A 22,989-nucleotide genomic window follows, 5' to 3' on the forward strand; every position below is an offset into this window, starting at 1 on the left:
CCCTAGGGAAGCCCCCTGAAATAACAGTCTCCCGTTCTTTGGAAGCACCAGCCTCTCTGTGGCCTGCTCCATCTAAGGCTTCCACGTGCTGGGGTTAATCTGAGTTGAGGGTGAGGCACACTCCTTGTAGCACCCAGTGTGAGATGTGTTTTGCAGTGAAGAGGTCGGCTTCGAACACTAAGCCAACTCCCATGGCATTTCTCCTCATGGAGGTGGTGTAGACAGGGGTCCGGAAGGTGTTCTGCAAAGGAGAGGCTGTTGACAGATCCCCGGGATTGGAGGCTCATGACTAGATTGGGTTTATCGGAGCACTCTATGTGCAGTAGCTTTGCCCTTGCATGCCAGTGCCTTGGGTGGCTGGGCAAGCCCACTGACAGCACATCAAAGATGGCCCCTGGCCAGGTAAAGTAGAAGGCACCTTCTAACTCAATTAGTGTGCCCAAAATCTAATTTCCCTGTGTCTCTCCCACAGGTTGAGCTTGGACTTAACCCCTGTGGATGATGGGTGTATACCAGAGTTTTCCCCTGAACTTGCTCCATCGGTTAACCATGCCTCCAATAGTTCCCCCAGCTTTCCCTGAGAGGAGGGAAGGCACCATGGGATCAGGAAGAAAACTGTCACCTGTAGCTTCAGGCGATGACCTTCAATGGGGATGATCTTCAGGATGGGCAAGTCCACAACCAGCACCTTGGGCTTGCTCTTGATAAGACACCCTCTCTCTATGTCCCAGTCAGCACCTTCCAGGTAGAGCCCAGAGACAAAGCATCCTAGGTGTGACAAGAGAATGCAACTGTGTCCTGCTGCGTGGCTGCTATTCTTGGGTGTGCACAAAGGACAAGTGCAAAGACCACTGAGGGGGCCCTCCCATCCCAGAACTCAACCCTGCCAAACTTCCAAGGAAAGAAGACAAGACAAAAGGCTCTAGGGAAGTGGGTCCACATGGGCATCTCTTGCCCTGGACTCTGGCTTCAGAGCACACAGCTCAGAACAAAAAAACACATCCCCTGAGCCAAAGACAAGTCCAAGAGGAGTTGAGCTCTTGGCATGCAGAAATCCCTAAGCCAAGAGCATCAGCACCTCCCAGTGGTCTAGTGGTTAGGATTGAGTGCTCTCTCCAAAGGCAAAACTATCCACCTGCTCCCAACCAGAATGGCAGCTGGATGCTCTCCAGTAGAACCCATCTGAGGATCCTTGAGACTTGCCCATTAACATTCTCCTTAAACACCCATAAAGGAGCTTCTGTTCTTGGCTCTCCTGTGGGCTCTCTAGCCAGGGAAACTGAGTTTTCTGCTAGAACATGCGTAGTCAAAGTGCTGCTGGAGGGGCTGAAGTCAAGTTCTAACAGCCATGTCCCATGAGCAGTCTTACACAAAACCTCAAGCAGACCTTCTTAAAACAGTATGAGTGTTTGTTTTTCATTATCTTCTTCCAATTATTCATTTTACATTCTGATCACAGTCCCCCCCTCCTCCCAGTACTACCTTTAAAAATCTCTCCATTACCCAATCTCCTTGGGAGAGCCAGAGGGGTCAACTAAACCCGGGCCCATGGGAGTTCACAGAGACTGAACCACCAACCAAAGCGGGTAGGAGCTGGAGAGTTAAGAGCACTGGCTGCTCTTCCATGGGTCCTGAGTTCAGTTCCCAGCAACCACGTGATGGCTCACAACCATCTGTAATGGGATCTGATGCCCTCTTCTGGTGTGTCTGAAGACAGCTACAGTGTACTCATATACATAAAGTAAATCCAAGAGTATTCAGGGGCTGGACCTATGCCCACTACACATTGGTAGCAGATGTGCAGTTTGCTCTTTGAAGCTGTCTCTGACTTTTGCGTACTGTTGCATCTCTTTTCCCTAACTGGACTGCCTGGTTGGGCCTCAGTGGGAGAGGATGTGCTTAGATTTTTTAAACAGATTGTGCAGTTCTCAAATGGGAACTTTGTAATTGAGAGTGTCCTGTCACAATGTCAAAAGGTTAACTGCTTGACAGGCTCCAGGCCAGCTACCCTATGTGCTCTCTGACTCCCACACTCCCTCGGGAATTACAGAGAAGCCACTCAGAGATCTCCCTGAAAACTCACTTGACCCAGAAACCCATTTGCCACAAAGTAGCTGGGTGAACATAGGCCTCCCCACCATCCACCCAACCATGACTGCTAGTCTCCAGAGAGAAACTCTGTTCTCTGAGATGCCACAGAAAACACTGTCGGCAACAACCACAATAAGCAAGGCCTAATCTGCATGGCACCTTGATTTGGGAATGATTCTGGGAGGGAAGCCCCAAAAGGAGAGCAAGATACACGCCATATACTGTACCTTGCCCCGCACGTTCATTTACTTCATCGGCATCCTGGAACTTGGTCACTTGTGTAAAAAGGGTGGATCGGTCCAGTGGCCAGCCATTCCTCCGGCATGTGGCCTGTACTAGGGCTGTGAGGTAGGACTCTGGGATGTGCAGTCCTGAGAGCCACATCACACTGGGCTCACTCTCCGTGACCTGGAAAGTAGACAAGGTGTGGGAGCTTGGGCTGTGACACCAGACTCAAAGCCCACAAAATACCTGATTTTGCATGGTGACAACTGGTATTGGGTCAGTTCGATTTCCCCTGGAGAAACAGCTGACCACCAAACTCCAGGTGGACCAACAATTTAGGGAGATACCAAGGTCATTAAAGTATTTGCCACACAAATGTGGGGACCTGAATTTGCTCCTTAGGACCCACACTGAAAATATCAGGTGTGGTGGCAGATCCTTGTAACCCCAGTGCTGAGGCAGTAGAGACAGATCTTTGATGTGCCCTGACTAACCAGCAAAATCAGTGAGCTCCAGGTCCTAATGAGAAACTCACTCTCAACAGTCATGGCTCATGAGGAATGACACTCAGGATTCACAAATGGCCTCTGTACACGTGCACACACCCGCATGCATTCAGATATGCCCACACCCATAAAAGTACCAGATCAAACCTCCCATTGTTTTTCTCAAGCAGAGAATTACAAAGACCAGAAGCCACCTTGACTTGACTGCACACAGACTTAAAGCCCTTCTATTGAAACACACACACACACAGCATCATCATCATCCAAGTAAATGGCTCCAGTAGGGAAGAGTACATCACCAAGGGTCACTTTCTCTTATAGAGAGCTCTTAAATAACCAATGAAAAGGGCTGGGGAGATGGTTCAATGGCTAAAGCCTCACACAAGCCCAACGACCTGGGTTTGGATCACAAGAAACTGTAATGCTAGGTGCACTGTAAATCCAGTGCCCCTACAGTGAGATGGGAAACAGACAAGAGGATGGCCAGATCATCATGGGCCAGGTCGTCTGCAGTGTGCATCAGTCAACAGGGGACCCTGTCTCAAATAAGGCTGAAGGCAAGGGCTGATTTCCAAAAGTTGTCCTCTCACCTCCATATATGAACCACACGCACACACCATACATTTTCTTTTAAATCAATGTAAAAAGATGAAGCCTTCCACCAAGAGGAAACAGACATGAGGGATGGTTCACCAAATGTCTTTAAGCATATGAAACACTCTCCACTTCACCTTTGTTTACAAAATTGCAGGGCAAAAACAATTACATGTTCCATTAGCCAGCAAAGGCCCCAAACTCAAAGACCACAAAGACCGGAAGAACAGAACAAGCACGGTCCCCAAGCATTACGGCTTTGACTTTCACAGAATACTCACAGACAAGACCAGCTCACACCTGCAATCCCAGCACTCGGGAGGCTGAGGCAGCAGGACTGTTAACAGTTCAAGACCAGCCTGGGATACAGAGTTAGAGGCTATCTCACAGTCAATAAGTAAATCAAATGCACGTGTGCCCTAGGCAGACACATGGACCGCACTCACGGACAGTGACCGTGGTGCTTTGTGGCTCACAGGTACACAGTCACCACTTGAATGTCCGCCCATGGGAGGAAGGATAAAGACCCTAAAAAGAATGAGCTAGAACAAATGCCGAGACATACTCGGAAGCAATCATCACAGGAGCGGAGTCCCAAAGGCATACCAGCATAGACTGACCCCGTGGCAACTGAAGGGCTATCCCCAGCACACCCAAAATACATTCACAGGGGTCCACACTGAGAAGACCGGTGCAGGGAGGTGGCCAGAGACAAATACACAGCGGCCCGGCACTCACCCACAGTGTGTACTGGCTGAACCGCCGCAGGAAGTAGACCATCCAGTTTCCAAGGGTCTTTAGGGTGTCGGGGGCAAGCTTCCTCCAGATGTGAGGGATGTGCCCGAGGAAGAGAGACCTGGCTACGTCGTCTAACTCATTGCTCATTCCAACTTCCCCAGCCAAGGCCTGTTAGCAGGATAGAGAATCCTCAGGACCGTGGAGGGCCGGGAGTTCCCCTCTCCGTGAGGTAGTGCCAAGCCCACGGGCTCATGCTCACCCGCTGGAGCTCAGCCAGAGACCTGGTCATGCGAATGACAAGCTTGTTGAAGCGCCCCAGCTCCTGCAGCAGCACCACGGAGGTGGGTGAGATGTTCAGGCCCAGGTGCTTCCGAACCTGGTCCAGGTCAAAGATCTTGGGCATCTTGTTCTCAATGTCCTTGGCCACCTGGCCAATGTAGTCATCACGGCTGACGCCGCTGCTAGACTCCCCTGGGAGGATGACATTTTAAGGGACTTTGAGGCTGCCTGCCTAGAAGATAGGACTTTGGAGCCCCTTCATTCTTGGAAAAAGCCACCTACATTTACCAGTAGCATCCTCTGCCCCCAAGCAAACCGACGAGCTCCCTCACAGCTGTACCTGTCTGCGGCTGCAGCTCCAGCAGATGACCCCACATGTCTCGAGCTGCCTGTGTGTAATAGCCGATCTCGGCATTGGAATGGAGACCGAACACTTCCGGCGTGTTGGCAAGAGGGAGGGCCTCAATGGCTTCTAGAATCGCAGAGAAAGAGCAGGTTGCATGTGTTCCTCTACCTACCAGTCCTCTACCCAGTCCCCAGAAACAAAAGTAATTCTATGTGTTTTGAAATAAAGGTCCTATCCCACCTTGCCTGTCCCTATTATACTGTGTCAGTGAGCTTCCCAGGGTCACCTGCCCCTCCAGGTGAGGTTCCAGCTAAGGAGCCTCACTTGCCCAGCCCATGAGTGCCATCGTCATGAGAGGGTGACTAAGAGCCAAAGCAGATAAAATTTGTAATCTTTTAAAAGACCTTCCTTCACCCTGCGACAGCTCACCAACGAATTTATCCTTCACGTCACCCACGGGGATTTTATAGTCCACGTCCTTGTTCTGGAAGAAGTGGAACGGCTGAAATGTATCGAAAATGAAGTCTCCCAGGTACTCATCCATGTACGTGGTGAGGATGCGCCGGTCGAAGCTGTCGATGGCTCGGCCTCCGTACATGACCTGAGGTCAGAGTGGGTGAGAGGCAGCTGGACCCACAGCCTTACATGAACTTACAGCTCCGGTCCCCACCACTGCCCATCTCCAACCTTCTGGGCCAGGGAGACAAGAAGTAGGTTTATCTATAGAATCAGGCTGTGGTCCGAGACTCCCTGAGAACGGAACCAAAGCACAAAGCGGCACCGAGTGGATCAAACACAGACAAGACCCCAGACGCCGGCTGTCAGTCCTTAATCCTTATCCCCAAATCTAGAAGCCTCCCAGGAGTTCTTCAGGAGTCACAGTACCCATGCCCCAAGAAGACTGTAGGCTCCCTAGGTGTGCTCAGTGCATCGGCAAGCGGGGGACTGCCCAGAGAAGACTGGCAGGGGTCCTGTGGACCTAGATTTACACAGGGAATCTCCCTGGGAATAGAGTTGGTCTCAGAACAACAGCGAGGAGGCAAATGTATTATTTAGGGGTCTTAGGGTGGTCAAGAGTGGGAGGGACAGGACCGAGGACTGTCCCAAAATCTCAGAGGAGGGGTGTCTCAGTCCCAGCCCTCACGAGGCACCCAGGTACCATTACCTCTCCAATAAGGTACTTGAGGCTGCCCCATGGGATGCGAGGGTCATGCTGCTGGAAGGCTTTCGTTAGGTATGTGTTTAGGATTTCCATGCAGACCTTAAAGAGGAGGGACAGCTGTGGTTAACAGCCATTCACAGCCGGAAGCTTGTTGGTGGCGGCCTTAGAAGGCAGGTACAGAAGCTTGGGGTGCACCGGCCGGACAAGTCGTCATGCTCACCTGGAAGTCAGACTCATTGAAATCATAGTACACATTCCAGCCAATCTTGCCGAACTTCCTCCTCTCCTGCACCACAGCGTGGAAGAAGGCCAGCACGTAGACCAGGGGCTTGAAGGCGGTATGCGGACACTGCTCCAGCATCTCGTGGGAGATCTTGAAATAGGTTGCCCTCATGTTCAGTTTGAGCCCATTAGGTGGCTCTGTGACCACCTGCAGGAGGGCAGGAGACAGACTTGCTGTGGGCACCCTCCGCTGCCTCCTGCTCCCACAACATGTCTCTAGCTGGACGGGAGACCTAGACAACAAACATACCCAAGTCCCAAAGCCATTTAAGGAGAATAGGGTGGGCACATAGGGCATCCCCTTCACCCTAGGGCTCTCTGCAGCAGTGACCAGGAGCAGGGCTAGAGCATATCTGGGTCAATGCCAGACCTTCAAGGACTTCTGCAGGATTCCAATGGGGAAGCCCTTGGTGGGGTCCGTGGTGAGCCACAGGCGGAAGTCAGGGTGCGGCTTGGTGATCCTCTCCAGGGACTTCTCCAGGTCCTTCAGCCACTTGACCAGGAGGTGGCAGTTTTGTAACATCAGCCACTGCCCACGAGCCACCGCGGTCTCCAGCAGCTGCAGTGCCACCTGCGGGAGGGGGGTGGCGTGGCATGGGGGCAGGGCAGACTAGTGTTCCTGAGCCGGGCCAACTCCATGCCTCAAGGTAGCCAGAACTATGGTGACCAGAGTTAAGGGGGAAGCCATCCTGAGACAACCTTACCGCCCGTGACCTCAGGGCCAGTCATGGCTTAAGACAGCGAGCCTCCTGCCTCCCCAGCCTCTATGCCCCGAGATCTTTAACTTCCTCAGACCTGAGCAGGCCTGCCTGGGAGAGTCTTGCCCATCCCTCCAGGACTCAGAACTGGCCCAGAGAATTCAGGCGCATGAGGAAATGGCTTCCTCCCGTTCTGAGGTTGGAAAGAGAGAGCTCTCTGCCTGTGGTGCTCTGTCCACCCAGTATCGCTGTATTGCTGTCCTGTCCGTGCTCTGGTGGAAGCATTTGCCAGAGCTTCACAGACGCTTCACAACAAACTCAGGACTGTCAGTCAGCTCCCTCTGACTCTCTGTTTTCCTGAGTGCCATGCCCTGTCACAATGAGTTGGCGGATGGCACGGGATGGGACAGAGGGCCTCCGAGGGGCCACCCTAAAATTCCCGTGTTTGAACTCACTAATGGGTTCCTGAGCCACACACCAGGAGCCTATGACCACTGACCCACATGGGACCATGGTGACAGAGTTCAGTGGTCACAGGGGGCAGGGAGACCACAGTCAAGCTGTCCTCAATGTTACACTGTTTGAGCCAAACTTTTGCCCCACCCAGGTAACTCTCCTGGACACAGCTACCTTTTCCTGGCCTTGACCCATCGCGAGAAACTTGAGGCGAGTACCCCCAAAGCCACTCCGCTCAGCCAGCTTCATGAGGTCACTGGCAGGGTCAGAGCCAGGACTCAGGATGAACACAATGGGTGAATTGGGAGTGCTCTGCTCGAAAATGGCCTCGAAACTGATCATCGGGGGCTGCACATACCTGGCAAAAGGGAGAACGTGAGACCATCTGCAGGGCATCTCCAAGCTACTCCCCTACCCTCACCCTACCCCTCAGAATCCAGAACCTTCTGACTTTGGCTCTCATGTAAGCTCTTCAGACGTTTGTCCTGGCTTTTTGAGAATTCTGTTACACACAGAGATCTGGTAATGCCCTCCTCTGTGGCAGGGACCTCTCTGGCTCTAACAATGTGCGATTCCCCACATAATACTGGTTTCAGCTGCTTGGTATTGAGCTGGGTGCTTTAACCTACCCTCCATGTGCCCAGGTTTCGGGCACTTACCCAGAAATCACATGTCAACAGCTCTGTGGGCATGTCTCACACTGCCCCCTCCTTTCTTTAGTACTTTGAATAAGCTAAACTATAATTTAGTGTGGGTGGATGTCTATATGCAGGTGAGGGTAAGCACAAGATAAGGCAAAGCCTGTGATTGGGCAGTGAAAAAGAAAGGCAGGGTCAGAGTTTTTGAGAAGCAAGAGAGATTGGGGGGGTAGGAGGAGAAATCAAATGGAGGAAGAGAAGGATGACCCAGACCTGTGTGGCTGTAAATAGCCACAGGTAGCTCAAAAGTGTTTGCCTCGTGCACATGAGGACCGGAGTTTAAGCCCCAGCACCACCCACATAAAGAGCTGGGTATGCACACGTGGAATCTCAGTGCTGAGAAGATAGAGACAGCCTGGGCTAATCCTTGGTCCTAAAAAACTAAGTGGATGGCTCATGAGAAATGACACCCAAGGTTGAGCTCTGGCCTAAAAGCATACATCGTACATATATATAACATGTGCCTACACACATGTATCTGTACTCTCACACATGCACAAATTAATAATTTAAAATATTAGAAAACTTTTAAGTTTCCCTTTCTGCTGGAGTGTGGCCAGTGTTTGTTTGGGGTGTTGCATCTTCACGCAGGAGGTTAGACCAGGTCTCTTAGATCAGGCTAGCCCTGATCCTATGAGTCTGGGGGAGGGTCACTCACTTTTCTCCCATGGTGAGGGTCACATAGTCGGTCACTGCCCGGTACACGCGGTCTACTCGGAAGCACCGTAAAATAAGCAGTTTCTGGAAAGCCGTGATGTTGTTATCATAGCCCAGGGGAAATGGGAATTGTTCTAGAGAATCCTGGTCGTACCACTGTGAGAAGCAAAGAGTACTGACTGTGGCATCAGCCCAGAAATGACACAAGCTACCGTTTGCATGTGAAGGTGCCAAGATCTGAACTTTTGATCTAGGTGTCATTGCTGACACCAAAAACCATGAGTTGACAGAAAAAAAAAAAAAAAAAAAAAAAACCCAGAAAAGCTGAGTAGCAAACCACTGTGGACTTCAGAGGACCTGGCATCCAGTAAGTAATTCTAAGAATGGATGGACAGGGTGATAGATGGATGAACAGATGAATAATTATATGAATAGTTGTATAAATGGATGAATAGATGACAGATGAATAACGGATGGATGGACAGATGTGTGGATAGATGGACAGATGAATGGATGGTTGTGTAAATGGATAGATAGGTGAACGGATGGATGGATGGATGGATAGATAGATGGATGAATAGATGGATGGATGAATGGATGGACAAATGGATGGATCAATGGTTTATAAATGGATGGATAGATGAATGGATGGATAGATGGATGGACAGATGGATAGACAGACGGACAGACAGATGAATGAATGGATAGGTGGTTGTATAAATGAATGGATAGACATAAATATGGATGGATGTATGGATGGATAGTTGTATAACTAGATAGATAGATGGACAGGTAAATGGGTGATGGAGAGATGGACAAACAGGTAGACAGATGAACAATTGTACGGGTGGATGGATAGATGATGGATGGATGGGTGATAGAGAGACAGATGGACAGAGAAATAGTTGGATTGGTGATGGACAGATGAATTAGAGGACAGACGGATGGACAGGCTGATATATAGATGATGGGTGAAGGAAGGGATGGATAATAGACAGATTAATGGGTGGATAGACAGACGGATGGATGGGTGGTCTGATGGATGGATGGTAGATGGAGGATAAATTGGTGGTGAATGGACAGACAGATCAACAGATGAATGAACAGATGGACGGGGCAGCAGAGCGGTTAGGGATGGTAGATAGATGAATGGGTAGTTGACATGTGGCAGGCAAAGGGGTGGCTGGTCGTCCCACACAGCTAGCAGGATTAGATGAAGAAAAAGTGTATCGGGGACTCAAGGGCACTGACCCCATGGAGTGGCTTCTGGGAGCATTTTCCTGGCAAGGGGAGGCTATGTGTTCAGTGTGGAGAGCTGCCGTGTGGGGGGTGTGCTCACTCTTACCTCCTGCCAGACGGGGAGATGCTGCTCAATATCAAGGGGAAGATTCCCAAAGATGTCCGAGAACTTTTCCGACAGGAGAATGATATCTTCCCAGCCCTGGTCTGACAGCCAGGTACATGGCTTCTTCCATTTGCTCTTCTCCAGAGAAATGTTCCCTAGTTACAGGGAGAAGAGGGTGCCAGTCCAGTCATGGGCTCCCCGCACCCAGCACACAGACCATGCCCACTGAGCACTCCATGGCTCTTGCTCTGGGAAGAGGTCCCTCTGCCAAGGAGTGAGGCGGCATGGGCTTGTGTCACCAGTAGCCCTGGCTGGGTGGCTTAGCCAGGCCTCCAGTCTCAACACAACTCCTGGCAAAGGTGCCCCAAGTCAACAAGGAAGTGTTTCTGAGGCAGGGGTTGTTTGAGAACCTGCAGTTCTTGGAATCCAAGCTTGAAACGGATTTTGGTACTGGCAGCGAGCGTTTATGATGAAAGAACACGCAGGTCCTAGATGTCCGTGGACAGGATGAGGGTGAAAGCCAGCAAAGACCGTTACCTTTTAGGAAGAAGTCTAGCTCGTCCTGGGGGACCCTCCCCTCTGCCTGCTCTATCTTGATGGTCATGTTGAAGGAGAAGAGTAGTTTATGCTTCTCAAACAGCCCTGCGGAGAGACGGAGACAGAGACCACGCTTCAGAACCGAGGCCCTCGCACACTGCATGCTCGAGTCCAAGGGAAACAAAGTGAAAGCCCTCGTCGCTAGGTGGCTGCCCTTGAGGCTTTGCTCATCTGATGGCCATGGCTGTCCAGGTGCACACAGGTGTGCACTTAGCAGGGTGACATCAAGAGGAACCAAATGCTTCATAAGGGGAGGGTATGCAGTCAGAGCAGGAGCCACCCTCCCCACACAGCACCAGAGGTGAGTTGCTGGGGTAGAGATTGGAGTTTCCAGAGCACAGAAGTGACTGACATGCCAGTATTTCAAAAAGCACGTGACCCACATAAGCAGCTCCAGCTGCAATGGTTACTGGCAGGCAAATCCTACCCAAGGGGGCGCTGACAGTGCAGACAAAACCAGAGCAGCGGGTACTGGCCAGATGGTGATCACATTCCTCGGATTCAGAATGGTCCAGAATTTAAAAAAAAAAAAAAAAAAAAAAAAAAAAAAAGGTTCTTAACTAAGAGTGCACTTGGAGAGTAAAAAAAATTGTACAGCCATTTTGGAAACCAGTTGTGTAGTCCCTCCAGAAGTCAGAGCCTCCAGCATGTGGCCCAGAAATGCCACTCCAGGGAACATATGGATCCCATAGCAAAAAGCAAAAGCAAATGTTTAGGTTGAAAAGGAGTTCAGTGGAAGAACGCTCACCTAGCATGCATGAGGCTCAAAGTTCCAGCGCTCGGACCAATATGTATAGGATGCACACACACACACACACACACACACAGAGAGAGAGAGAGAGAGAGAGAGAGAGAGAGAGAGAGAGAGAGAGAGGGAGAGAGAGCACACTCACTGTGGCAAATATTGAAAGATGTTAGCCAAACAGGCAAAAAGCTGCCAAAAAGCACCCCAATGTTCTCCAGCTGAGAAGCAGAGTGTGAACCACAACCTAGTCAGTCCTGAACCGGCTGAATCCCGATACTCACTACAGCGCAAGCCTCAGTGTTCAGATGCATTAAATGAAGAGGCTAGCTATGAGAGTCACATGTTCTAGGACCCCCTTGACAGGAAGTGCCCATAACAGGTGGATCCGTAATCAGGAAGCTCTCCGCAGAGGCTGCCGGGAGGGGGAAGGGAGAAACTGCTGATGGACCAGGCTCAGCCCAACGGGGATGTCCTAGATTTAGGGGTTCTGTAAACTCTACTAAGCCTGGAGTGGGGTATTTTATCTCACTAAAGACATGGTTAAAGTGAGTGGCCAGCACAAGGCTTTCCCCTGCCTCACCGGTGCAGCCATAGTTGTAGATGTTGAAGGTCAAGGTGTCCATGATATTTTTCAGCCGCTTCAAAAGGATAGAGTCAGGTAGTGACTTCTTCAGTGACAGCCCAAAGACCTCCAGGAAGGCGATGAGGGAGTACTGGTACATGGAGTTGACAAGCGCCATCTCGGACAGCACGAAGAACAGAATGGCGCCCCGTCTGGCGGCCGGCCGGTAGCCATCCCGCAGCCTGTCAATGTCCAGGGCTGTCTTCTCTGCCAGCTTCAGCTTCTCCGAAACCTGCAGAAGGACTTCAGTCACCATGGAAACGGGGGATGGGGGGAGGAAGCGGGGCAGTGACAGCCTAGACAGCCTGGGGTGGTAGAGGCTGGACTGTGGGGTAAAAAGGGACCATGCTGTGCTCCCTGAAGTTACAGACCCTGCAGGGATCTTGCAAGGGGACATCAGACCATGCTCTTTCATGCAGAAACTAGAAGAACATAGAGTCGACCCAACATAGCCCCAGAACAGAGATGGAGAGCTAATGGGACCTATATGACATTTTTGGGTCCTGGATCCAGCCTCACCTGAAGCCACATCTGTAAATCTCCACTTTTGGAGCTAACTTCCCTTTTTAAAGTAAGCATGTCTGGGCTTTTCTGTGACTCAATTCCAGATGTTTGCCCAGCTGCACAGAAGCGCCTTCCCTCTAATACCAGCAGAGCCCCATATAGGTAGTCCTTCCTTTTTTATCTTTTTTAAGAGTTCTTTTATGTACATAAGTATTTTCCCTGCACACATGTACATTTATACACCACATGCAAGCCTGATCCCTTTGGGGGCCATAGAGGATATTGGATTCCCTGGAACTGGAATTACAGATGGTTGTGAACCACCATGTGGTTACTGGGAATTGAACCCAGGACCTCTGGAAGAGCAGCCAGTGCTCTTAACCACTGAGCCATCTCTCCAGCCCCAAGGTGGCTTTTTGTTGGGCGGGGGTCAGGTGAGAAAAAAATGATACCAAGCTCCTGTCTGATGCCGCTCTCCCAGCTGCTAGACTGGGATGGGTAGGAGGTGACAGGGCTCCGTCTGCACAGATATGCTCACCTCTGTGGCTTTGGACTTGGTCTCTTCCAGGGTCTGCACCAGCTCCACATTGTCCAGCATGTTCCCTGTGGACGTGGCCAGCTCCCGCAGGAGTGAGTCCTCCAGGTCCTTGAGCAGGTTCTTGTTCTCGCTCGTCTCTTGGATGAGGTGCTCCCTCTGCTCCTCCAGCTCTCGCCTCTCATAGGCCACCAGCACACTCAGCAGCTGGTCCTCCAGGCCCTTTAGAGTGACTGAAAGGATAAAAAAGCCTCCGTTGCTCACCCTGGCGTCCAGGCTAGACATACCCAGACACCAGCAGCTCACGGCTTTCCAAAGTCCCCAGTCCCGACACATTAAGAACCGACCAGCAAAAACAGCTTCCATGGACAGACTGGATCTGCCAGGAAACAAGGTGCCCATGAAGCCTCGCTTTCAAGGCGGGGTCCTGGATGTTTGCAGCCAGATCTGTCCCTTCTTACCGGTATAGTTGATGACCATGGCCTTCCCAAACACTGATGGGGAGTAGCGAGGGTTGGCCAGCTTGGTGTTGAGGTACAGCCGGAAGTTGGAGTCATAGTCAACCTCTTTGTCCCCCAGGATGATAAACTGGCGGCCTTGGGAAGTCTTGATGTTCTTCTCCAGGACGTTGTCAATTACAGGGTCGATGTACTCATCCACGTCGTGGAATAGAAAGGGGGTCCCATACTTTATGGACATCTCCAGCTGCTTGAGGAAGTCAGGGTCATTGAAGGAAGCAACCTGCAGGCAAGAGGCAGGAGCTGGGATGTGCCAGGCCTAATGAGGCCTCGGTGAGAGAGGGAAAGAGGGAGGGAGGGAGGGAGGGAGAGAGAGAGAGAGAGAGATTGCTCTGCAGAGGTAAGTAGGAGAGTCAAGTGGGAAACAAGAGCCAGAAAAGCAAGCACGGGACAAACTAGAGACCACTAGTTGGGTAGCTCAGCAAAAGCTGGAGTCCCAACAATCTCACTCTTGGTGTGTGCCCTGAAGGACCACGAATGGAGACACAGATAGGGCTGGTGAGGTGACTCAATGGGTCAAGGCCATTCAAGCCTCAGTTTGATCCCTAGAACTCACATGGTAGAATCAGCTCCATAAAGTTCTCCTCTGACTGCACATACATGACTTCCCCGCCACCCCAACAAACATAAATGAAAAAGAAGTGTGTATACAGATGTTCACAGTAGCACCATAAAGTAGAAACAACCCTGTTCTTCAGTGGATTGTGGAGCAACAAAATGTGGTATGTCCATACAAAGGAATATTACATAGCTGTAAAGAAGACAAAGAGGCCGGGACAAAGCCCCTACATCTGCTACAACATCGTTGAACCCCTACAAGAAGAAGCCATAAAAGAAGTCAATCCCAGATGATTAAATACTAAATGGTCCTATCCATAGAAGATATCCAGAGTTGGCAAAGCCATGGAGACAGAAACAATATTAGCAGTCACTAGTGGCCGGGCAGCAACCACTAAGAGAAATATCATTGTTCTTGGCTGGGGTGGGAGTGATAAAAGTATTCCAAGCTGGCTCTGTTAACTGTTATGGGATTCTGCAAATACTCTTAAAATGCCACAGAGGTGTCTGCTTTGAGTGAGTGAGAGACTTGCTAAGTGGGTCATATCCAAATGAAACTGTCACCTTAGCCTCCCTCCCCCACCAGCTCCTTCCCCAACCCAGACACATCCCGGCCACCAAGTGGAGCATCCCGGGCCACCAAGCCCTGTTCTGGGCAGAGAGGAATAAAGACAGAAGGTATGGTCTTTGTCAAAAAGGTGCTGAGCCCCTAAGCAGAGGAAGGGGCTGCTCAGTCCTCAGATGGGAGCATAGAGCAGGGCGCTAGGCAGAGGGGCCACACCCGTAGGTTGTTCTTCTCCTCCTTTCTTTTGATCCAGTTGAGGGCCTGCTGCTGGGGGTCAATGCAGAGCGGGAAGCGACTGGCCCGGGTTGTAAGGATGCCATTCTGAACCGAGAGCTCATCAGGGGGAAGGCCTTGGGAACCCCACCTGCGAGGGACAACCACAAGCAGATGAACTTACCCCACCAGGCTGGGAACCCCCCATGCTGCAGGTCACAGGGTCAGTCTTCTAGAACAATGTATGACCTTGCTCAGGGATAGCTGGGCTTCCCACGCCTGGAGCCCACCTCCACCCCCGTCCCCAGCTGATGCCCACGCAGATCCTTCTGGACTAAGTGCGGTACCTGCTGATCTCAACGTCATCTGTGAGGAGGCTCTCCAGTCGGAAAGGCTGGCTCAGGGGGATGTCTCGCTCCAAGATGTCATTCCTCCACACCTGCTTGACCATCTCATCACGGAACTCCCAGGTGAAGGCGCCCTCGTAGCTCAGGAAGGCTGCGCAAAGCAAGCAGTCACCTAGCAGCTTCACCCGCCGGTGCATTAGCTCATCCAGGTCGTTCAGCCACCTGCATAGGACGGGGAGGCCACGTGAGCAGCTCCCTCCTGGACGACCAATGGGAGCCTGCTTCGAAGTCCTTTAGTGCCTTGGAGCACAAGATCCATGTGTGTAGGTATGGCTCCCCTCTTTAGGTGGGTGGGACCTCTCACCTGACGTTTTCTGAGCCCAGCCCGGAGATGAGCTTGTCGGCTGCGATCAGCCGCCTCTCCATGATCTCCGCCTCCTCCTGCAGCTTCTGCTTCTCTAGGATGGCAGCCTCATACTTGGCCCCCAAAGCCTCCAGCTCCTTCTGGATTGCTGCCAACTCGTTCTGGATCTTCTCTAGCTCCCGTTTGGTTAGGAAGAAATTCCGTTCCAGCCTGGCCACCTGTGTGAAGGCAGTGAGCCGATGGCCCGCCATCTCCACCTACATCCGGGGTTCTCAGCCCTCCTAAGGCTCTCAGACAGTTCCTGTTTTGGTGACACCACCCCAACCTTAAAATGATTCTTGTTGCTACTTCGTAACTGTAACTTTGCTTCTGTTAGGGATCACAATGTAAATATCTTATATGCAGGATACCTGATACGTGACCTCTGTGAAAGGTCATTTGACCCCCAAGCTGACCTACATGAAGACAGTGGGCAGACAGTGAAGGGTCTCATTCCCAAGGATATTCATACTGAGTTACCATACACAGTGGGCCGCCATCAAGACACATCTCTCTCTCTCTCTCTCTCTCTCTCTCTGTGTGATTCCCAAGGATATTCATACTGTGTTACCATACATGATAGGGCCATCATCAAGACACATATCTGTGTGTGTGTGTGTGTGTGTGTGTATGTGTGTGTATGTGTGTGTGTGTATGTATGTGTGTGTGTATATATATATGTGTGTGTCTATGTGTGTGTATGTGTGTGTATATATATGTGTGTGTGTGTGTGTATGTGTGTGTGTGTGTGTGTATGTGTATGTATGTGTGTGTGTGTATGTATGTGTGTGTATATATATGTGTGTGTGTATGTGTATGTATGTGTGTGTGTATATATATATGTGTGTGTCTATGTGTGTGTATGTGTGTGTATATATGTGTGTGTGTGTATGTGTGTGTGTGTGTGTGTGTGTGTGTATGTGTGTGTGTGTGTGTATTACAGGATTACATGGCTAACCTAACCTTTCACATGGGTGCTAGGGATCTGAGCCCAGGTCCTCGTGTTCCCTCAGCAGGGACCCTTGCCACTGAGCTTTTTCCTCAGTGCATCATGGGGCTTGTCTTCTGAGGCACTCTCAGCTGTAAAAGCTTGTCCTTGTGTTAGAAAAAAAAAAAAACAAAAAAACTCTGCCCCTAAGATAGCAGACATCTCGGGTTGTGTGTCCTGAGGTCAGAGTGGCGGCTTAGTGGTTTTTAGTCAAAAGATTCAAGAGAATGTCTTCCAGACAACTCAGGTTCTAATGGGAATCTGGGAAAATGACAGGGTCCAACTGTTACCTCCAAAATGATTTCAGCCCAGTTGTTCACTATGGGGCTGACCCCGCCCACAAAGGGGGCATGTGACAATTGCTGGACATACTTCTGTGTGGAGACAATAGGCATCTAGTAGACAGAGATGAGGATGCTGACAGATATTCCACAATTCATAGCCTATCCCCGGCAAGAGGGAGAAGCCAGACCTACAGCCAACAGTGCCGAGACTAAGTCGCCACCTCAGCTTGGGGTGTGACTGTGGTCATCTTTAACACTGTGCACAGAGGCCTCAGCCCTGTCTGTCCATATGCCGTGTGAGAGACACCAGTACCCAGGCTTCTAAGTCTTTAGGTGGTTTCAGGTCAGAACCTGCCACCATTTTTTTTTTCCAGCAACATTATGGACACTTGAACTCTGACCCCAGGGCAGCGAGGCTTACCTTTTCTCTTTTGGGCTTGATCTCCCGAAACACATCACAGTAGCCCATGACGGCCTCCACAAACTTCAGCATGCCCAGCCCCGCCTTGCTCACAGCCTCCATCTCTTCAATTGTGGTGTTAAGAGTCTTCAGGAGGCCTGGGGGTGGGGGGGATACAGTGACCTCAAGCTCCCTCTTGGGGAGGGGGGATAAAACTAAAGACACACTGCCTGTGGACAGAGGGAGCGTCACCGGCTACTCCTCAGGGGCCTGCAGTGTGGAGCTGAAGGTGGGTATGCAGGGCAAAGTGCTGCCACCTGAGACTCCATGAGACCTCATGTGATCCAGAGGTCCCACTGGACGCCATCCAAGCTCTGGGGACAGGAGCGTTCAGGGGGCTCAGACAAGCAGTCAAGTGCAGTTCAGAGCTATGGTGGGTCATTCACGCCATCAACCCAGCAAGGTCTAGGTATTTTACTGTATCATTAGTGCCTGTGTTCCACTTACGTGACTGTGTGTGTGTGTGTGTGTGTGCGTGCGCGCGTGCATGCGTGCATGTGTGCCCATGAACTCCTGATCCTCCTGCCTCCACCCCCAAAGTGCTGGAATTGCAGGTGGTAACCACCACATTAGTTTGCCCAGAGTTTGGGATTAAACTTAAGGTTTCTTGCCTTCTAGGCAGGCGCTCTCCCAGCTGAGCCGCCCCCAACCTGCTCAGGGTTAAGGTTGCACACAGCTCTGACACTGTGGTCTGTGAGGGCTTCCTGGCAGGGAACTTGGGCATTCTCTGGCCAGAGACACATCCTCTTGACTGCAGCTGGCACCGCCCTTCCCCAGCCTGGTCCCCAGGTTCCTATGGACGATGGCATTGGCAAGAGGCACAGAGAGAAAATGCTGAGCCACACAGAGGGCAGCGGCAAGGCCAGGTTCCCACTGATTCTTGTTTCTCTGCCAGGGAGAGGCCAGACCCACTGCTGAGCTGACTGCAGATGGGCTAATGGCGACTGCCCTGTCCCCGCATCACCAAGGAGAGCTAGACAGCCATGGACCTGCTCCACCTACACAGCTAAGGTGATGCCCTAGCCCGACGCCCTAGCCCCACCCCTCACCTGGACCCTCCAGTCCCCACTCGCTCACCTTTGATGTTTTTCACTTGCCCCTGGGTGATAGAGTCAAAGTCGATCTCCATCAGGGACCGCAGGAAGTTGGGGTCGGACATCATGCCCTTGGCGGTTTTCCAGTTAAGCTCCTTGTAGCCTTTCATGATGAGAATGCACTCACAGACTGTCTGCACTTGCTTCGGGGGCTTCGCGAATGACCTGGGGGACAAGAGGCCCTTGTTCAGAGTATGAGAGGCCAGGACCTAGCCAGAATTCTTGGGGTGAAAAAGAAGAGGAGAGGCAGGCACAAGGGCTCCCTGGAGGTCACTGCCTGGGACTAGAGGATGCCTAGTCCCTAGGGGGAGGGAGATGGACCAGGAAGCGTCTTGTTGGATAGCATCCCATATCAGGCTCCGGGAAGACGGCAGGAAATAGAGACATGATGGTAGCCAATAAAATGTAGACAGATGCCGCAGGATATATGGGCAAGCCTTCCTGCTCCGGACCTGGCAGTCAGACCCTTGTCAAGCTGGTTGCTTTGATCCTATTTTTAAACTCTCTGGAGTTGGGGTTAACCAGTTGTCTCAGTGGTTAGAAACAGCGTCTGCTCTTTCAAAGGGACACAAGCTCAGTTCGCAGCACCCACACGGTGGCTCACTGTCCTCCCGTTCTGAAGCCTAGACTCCCTTGCTGGAACTTCCTGGCCTCAGTGTCCCTCTCTGTAAAGGGGTGGGGTGGGGTGAACACGAGGCAGGGCCCCGAGAGGGTTTCAGGGACACAGGTGGGAGCAAAGGTGGGGAGCTGGTACCTGATTTCCGTCACGTCCGACTTGTCCAGCTTCTGCAGTTCCAGTTTAGCGGCCTCCAGGATGGGCATGACCTCAGCCAGAGCTGTCTCTGCCTCGGCCTTCTCCACGGCAATGATCTTGTTCTGTTCCTCTATCTCTATGGCCTTCTCCTCCGCCAGCTTCTTCTTCTCCTCCGCTGCAAGGAGGAGGGGCTGGTGAGATGCTGGGGTACTGCTGTGTGGGAACCTCAAAGCCAGGCACGGGCATGGACTGGGGAGGGAGGAGGTGGCCAGGGGGCTCTGGTCAATTCAATAGCCTCAGAAATTCACAGAGATGATCCTATATGGCATTTCTTGCTATGTCCTACCCACATGATCCTAGGTCTGCCACACCTGCCTGGACACTGCTGGCCAAGGCCCTAGGGTGGCCTTCTGACTTCAGATTACTGAAGTGGCTCTGTTTCCCACTGTCTTTCCCTCTTCCTCTGTCTTACATGCCACGGAATCTGTTCTCTCCTATCATGTGGGTCCCAGGATCGAACTCAGGTCGTAAGGATTGGCCGCAAGCCCCTTTCTCTCTGAGCCACCTCACTGGCCCTTTCTCCCTCCATCTCCCACCCCACCCCCACTTCCCTAGCTACCCTTCCTTTTCATGCTCAATCAGGTCTAGCTCTAGAGATGCCCCATCTAGGGAGCACTGCCCCTCTGTGTGACTCCCCTCACCATGCTATCTGTTGGTGACACTGGTCACAACCTGACTTCACTTTGTCACTGGCTTGTACCCTGGGCTGGCTGCCTATAATCACGGGCATCTCCTACAGCTGGAGCTCAGAGATGACAGGGAGTGCAAGGGGGCAGACAGTGGCCCCCGGGCTCAAAGCCACTGTAGCTTCAAGGTGAGACCTTATTGGAAAAGATGTTGTTGGCGAAGATGAGGTCACACTGGCTCGGGGGTAGACCTCATGAGAAGCCATGCCTCACACTGAATTAAATTATCACAGTGCTCCCTATGAGTAGGCAAAAAACACTCAAAATAACAAAAATTAAACACAGAGATGTTTGGGGAGGGTGTCCTGTGATTGTGACAGATCTGGCATTAAAGGCTTGCTGCTAATGACTGCCCACACGGCTGGACTCTCAGTAGGATCTTGGGAGTCCCAGCCTCTTGGGCACAGACTGGCCCCAGGGCTACCCACTCCAGTTTCTCACCTATGGCTGTGTTGGTGGCGATTTCCTCCAGCAGGGTCTCACAGGCAGCAGACTTCTCGGCCAGGACAATCTTCTGCTCTGCCAACTTCTGGTTCAGCTCATCCAGCTGAATGGTAGCCTCCTTCAGCTTGTCCAGCCCGCCCTCCAGACGTTTGCACTGTGCTGGGGGCAGACAACGCATGGTCAGTGGTCCAGGCTCCAGGGCAGGACCTTGTATTAGCCTTGCTGGGACCCATCCAACAAGAGGAGAACTCACATCATCTACAAGATGCCATAGCCCTGTTCTAGCTCCCTGGTTCCAAGGCAGTTGCTAGCATGAACAGACCCGTAACAACCACTGTGCCTTTTGTTTTGATTTTCCAGACAGGGTTTCTCTGTGTAGCCCTGGCTGTCCTGGAACTCTCTCTGTAGACCAGGCTGGCCTCAAACTAGAGATCTGCCTGCCTCTGCCTCCTGAGTGCTAGTATTCAAGGCCTGCACCACCATCACCCTGGTAATAGTACATCTCTTAGCCAGCAACCATGATAGCCCTTCCTAAATAGCACTTTTCTAGGAGCGCACACTAAGGACCAGGGGACATCTCAGGCAAAGAAGCCAGCTCTGCAAGGACAGGGCCACAAGGAACTAAAATCACGCAGTGTCCCACCCACAGGGATGACCTGCCCCAAGTGCAAAAGCCAAATCTGCTTTATTTTGTCCCAAATATAAAGATGCCAGGCCTTGAGTTGTCCAAGCCTCTCATGGTTTGTATATACTTGGCCCAGGGAGTGGTACTATTAGAAAATGTGGCCCTGTTGGAGTAGGTGTGGCACTGTGGGTGTGGGCTTTAAGATCCTCATTCTAGATGCCTAGAAGACAGTATTCTGCTAGCAGCCTTCAGATGAAGATGTAGAACTCTCAGATCCTCCTGCACCAGGCCTGCCTGGATGCTGTCATGTTCCCACCTTGACGATACTGGACTGAACCTCTGAACCTGTAAGCTAGCCCCAATTAAATGATAAGACTTGCTTTGGTCATGGTGTCTGTTCACAGCAATGGAAACCTAAAAAGACAATGCCACCTTCCTCTGCACCCCTGCCCTGCCCCCCCACCTCTCCCTGCCCACCTATGTTGTACTGGGTTTTCTCGTCTAGCAGCTTTGAGTAAGTGTTAATGAAATCTAGGTAGTTCTTCGGAGTCACGTAGTTGCTGCGCCTCAGCTTCTGCTGGAACTGCTTGCTGAATTCACCCACCGACTGGTGGACCATGACCACGTGCTCCACGAGGTTTTCAAGTTTCTCACTGGGAATCATGGTATTATCTCCTGCAGTGGAAGGAACAGAGAAAGTAGGGGCTGGAACCAGGAAAAAGGAGGACTGGGGGCAGCTCACTGCCAAAGCACCAGCCTAGCATATGAGGCTCTGGTATTGGGCTCCAGCACTGCAGAAAACATACCAAAGAGAACAGGAAGGAAAACATTGTCCTAAATACTCATGAACTCCATTCCCATAAGTGTGCCCAAAAGAACCAGACCTAGAGCCTCCAAAAGATCTGTGAACTCCAATGTTCACAGCTTCAGAGTGCTTAGGAGAAAAGACCAGAGTCTAAGGTGAACAGTCACAGTGTGGCATGCCCAGTGGAGTACTATTCAGCCACAAAAAAGAACTAAATGTGGGGCTACATTCTAAGTGAGCCTCCAGAAATGCTCTACAAAAAAAGCTGGACACAAAGATGCAATGTGCATGGGTCCCCTTACATGAGATACATAGACACAGGGAAGGTTCATAGAGACAGGAAGCAGGTTAAAGGTAACCAGGGCCTGGGGGAGGGAAGAGTCAGTGTTTAGATGGGTGCAGAGCTGCAGTTGAGGATAATGGAAAGTTCTGGAAACAGATGGAGGTAATGGTTGCCTGACATTATGAATGTAATCAGTGCTTCAAGTACATTTTTAAGATGGACAGGAAGGAAAAGCTTACAGTAGACATAGTTTACTTAAACAAAAAGTGATGTCATCAAAAACTTGATTTGAAAAAAAGAGGAAATGAGCCAAGTTATTACTTATGGCAACTTCGAGAACCTGTGACGTGTCCCTGGTGGTCTAACACAGAAGCCAACCCTCCTGCCCTGGGGCCAGGGAGCTCTCTGCCTTTCCCCAGGGCTCAAGCGCCACTGGGAGAAGCTCAAGCTTTAGGACTGGGACCCACAACCAACCCTTGACTGATCCCTCCAGCCCAGCACAAAGTCCCCAGCCGTGGCATCTGGATAGGTGGATTCAGCCATTCTGTGACAGATTCCAGTGTCCAGCACACTCTGGGGGAAGGGGGCTCTTCCTGGGAGTCTACTGGAATGACTGGAGATCTCTCCCAGAGACAAATCTCTCCACTTGAGCCATGCTGACGGCCTGGGATGCAACAGGCTCAAGAAGAACGTGAGGGAAGGAGGTGTCCAGGTTCTGCACATCTGTCTGTGGCTCAGACTACACACAGCATGCCTGGAAAAAAAACACTGTCCACGGGCATCCAATATTGCAACCTCAGCTTCAGGGAATGTGTTCTAAGG

The 22,989-nt window shown here is 51.4% G+C and overlaps 1 protein-coding gene across 1 annotated transcript in view; it reads right to left on the bottom strand.

Annotated features, from left to right (window-relative positions):
- Nucleotides 1-94: 94 nt before the first annotated feature.
- The window catches only part of DNAH10 (dynein axonemal heavy chain 10), a gene marked incomplete at both ends in the record, with an annotated part of 110,104 nt that continues 87,209 nt past the window's right edge, over nt 95-22,989 (bottom strand). Inside the window, 25 exons of the mRNA XM_080941394.1 lie at nt 95-241; nt 623-768; nt 2,319-2,499; nt 4,155-4,322; nt 4,414-4,625; nt 4,774-4,905; nt 5,209-5,380; nt 5,945-6,040; nt 6,162-6,371; nt 6,594-6,794; nt 7,552-7,735; nt 8,734-8,888; nt 10,078-10,232; nt 10,615-10,719; nt 12,000-12,273; nt 13,084-13,313; nt 13,542-13,821; nt 14,938-15,085; nt 15,282-15,503; nt 15,646-15,863; nt 17,378-17,514; nt 18,494-18,675; nt 19,265-19,439; nt 20,452-20,613; nt 21,557-21,754. Coding sequence (XP_080797520.1) covers nt 95-241; nt 623-768; nt 2,319-2,499; nt 4,155-4,322; nt 4,414-4,625; nt 4,774-4,905; nt 5,209-5,380; nt 5,945-6,040; nt 6,162-6,371; nt 6,594-6,794; nt 7,552-7,735; nt 8,734-8,888; nt 10,078-10,232; nt 10,615-10,719; nt 12,000-12,273; nt 13,084-13,313; nt 13,542-13,821; nt 14,938-15,085; nt 15,282-15,503; nt 15,646-15,863; nt 17,378-17,514; nt 18,494-18,675; nt 19,265-19,439; nt 20,452-20,613; nt 21,557-21,754 — 4,490 coding nt within the window. The remainder of the gene's footprint in view (nt 242-622; nt 769-2,318; nt 2,500-4,154; nt 4,323-4,413; nt 4,626-4,773; nt 4,906-5,208; nt 5,381-5,944; nt 6,041-6,161; nt 6,372-6,593; nt 6,795-7,551; nt 7,736-8,733; nt 8,889-10,077; nt 10,233-10,614; nt 10,720-11,999; nt 12,274-13,083; nt 13,314-13,541; nt 13,822-14,937; nt 15,086-15,281; nt 15,504-15,645; nt 15,864-17,377; nt 17,515-18,493; nt 18,676-19,264; nt 19,440-20,451; nt 20,614-21,556; nt 21,755-22,989) is intronic.

Source organism: Micromys minutus, assembly GCF_963924665.1.
Source record: "Micromys minutus genome assembly, chromosome: 29".
NCBI classification, from domain to species: Eukaryota; Metazoa; Chordata; class Mammalia; order Rodentia; family Muridae; genus Micromys; species Micromys minutus.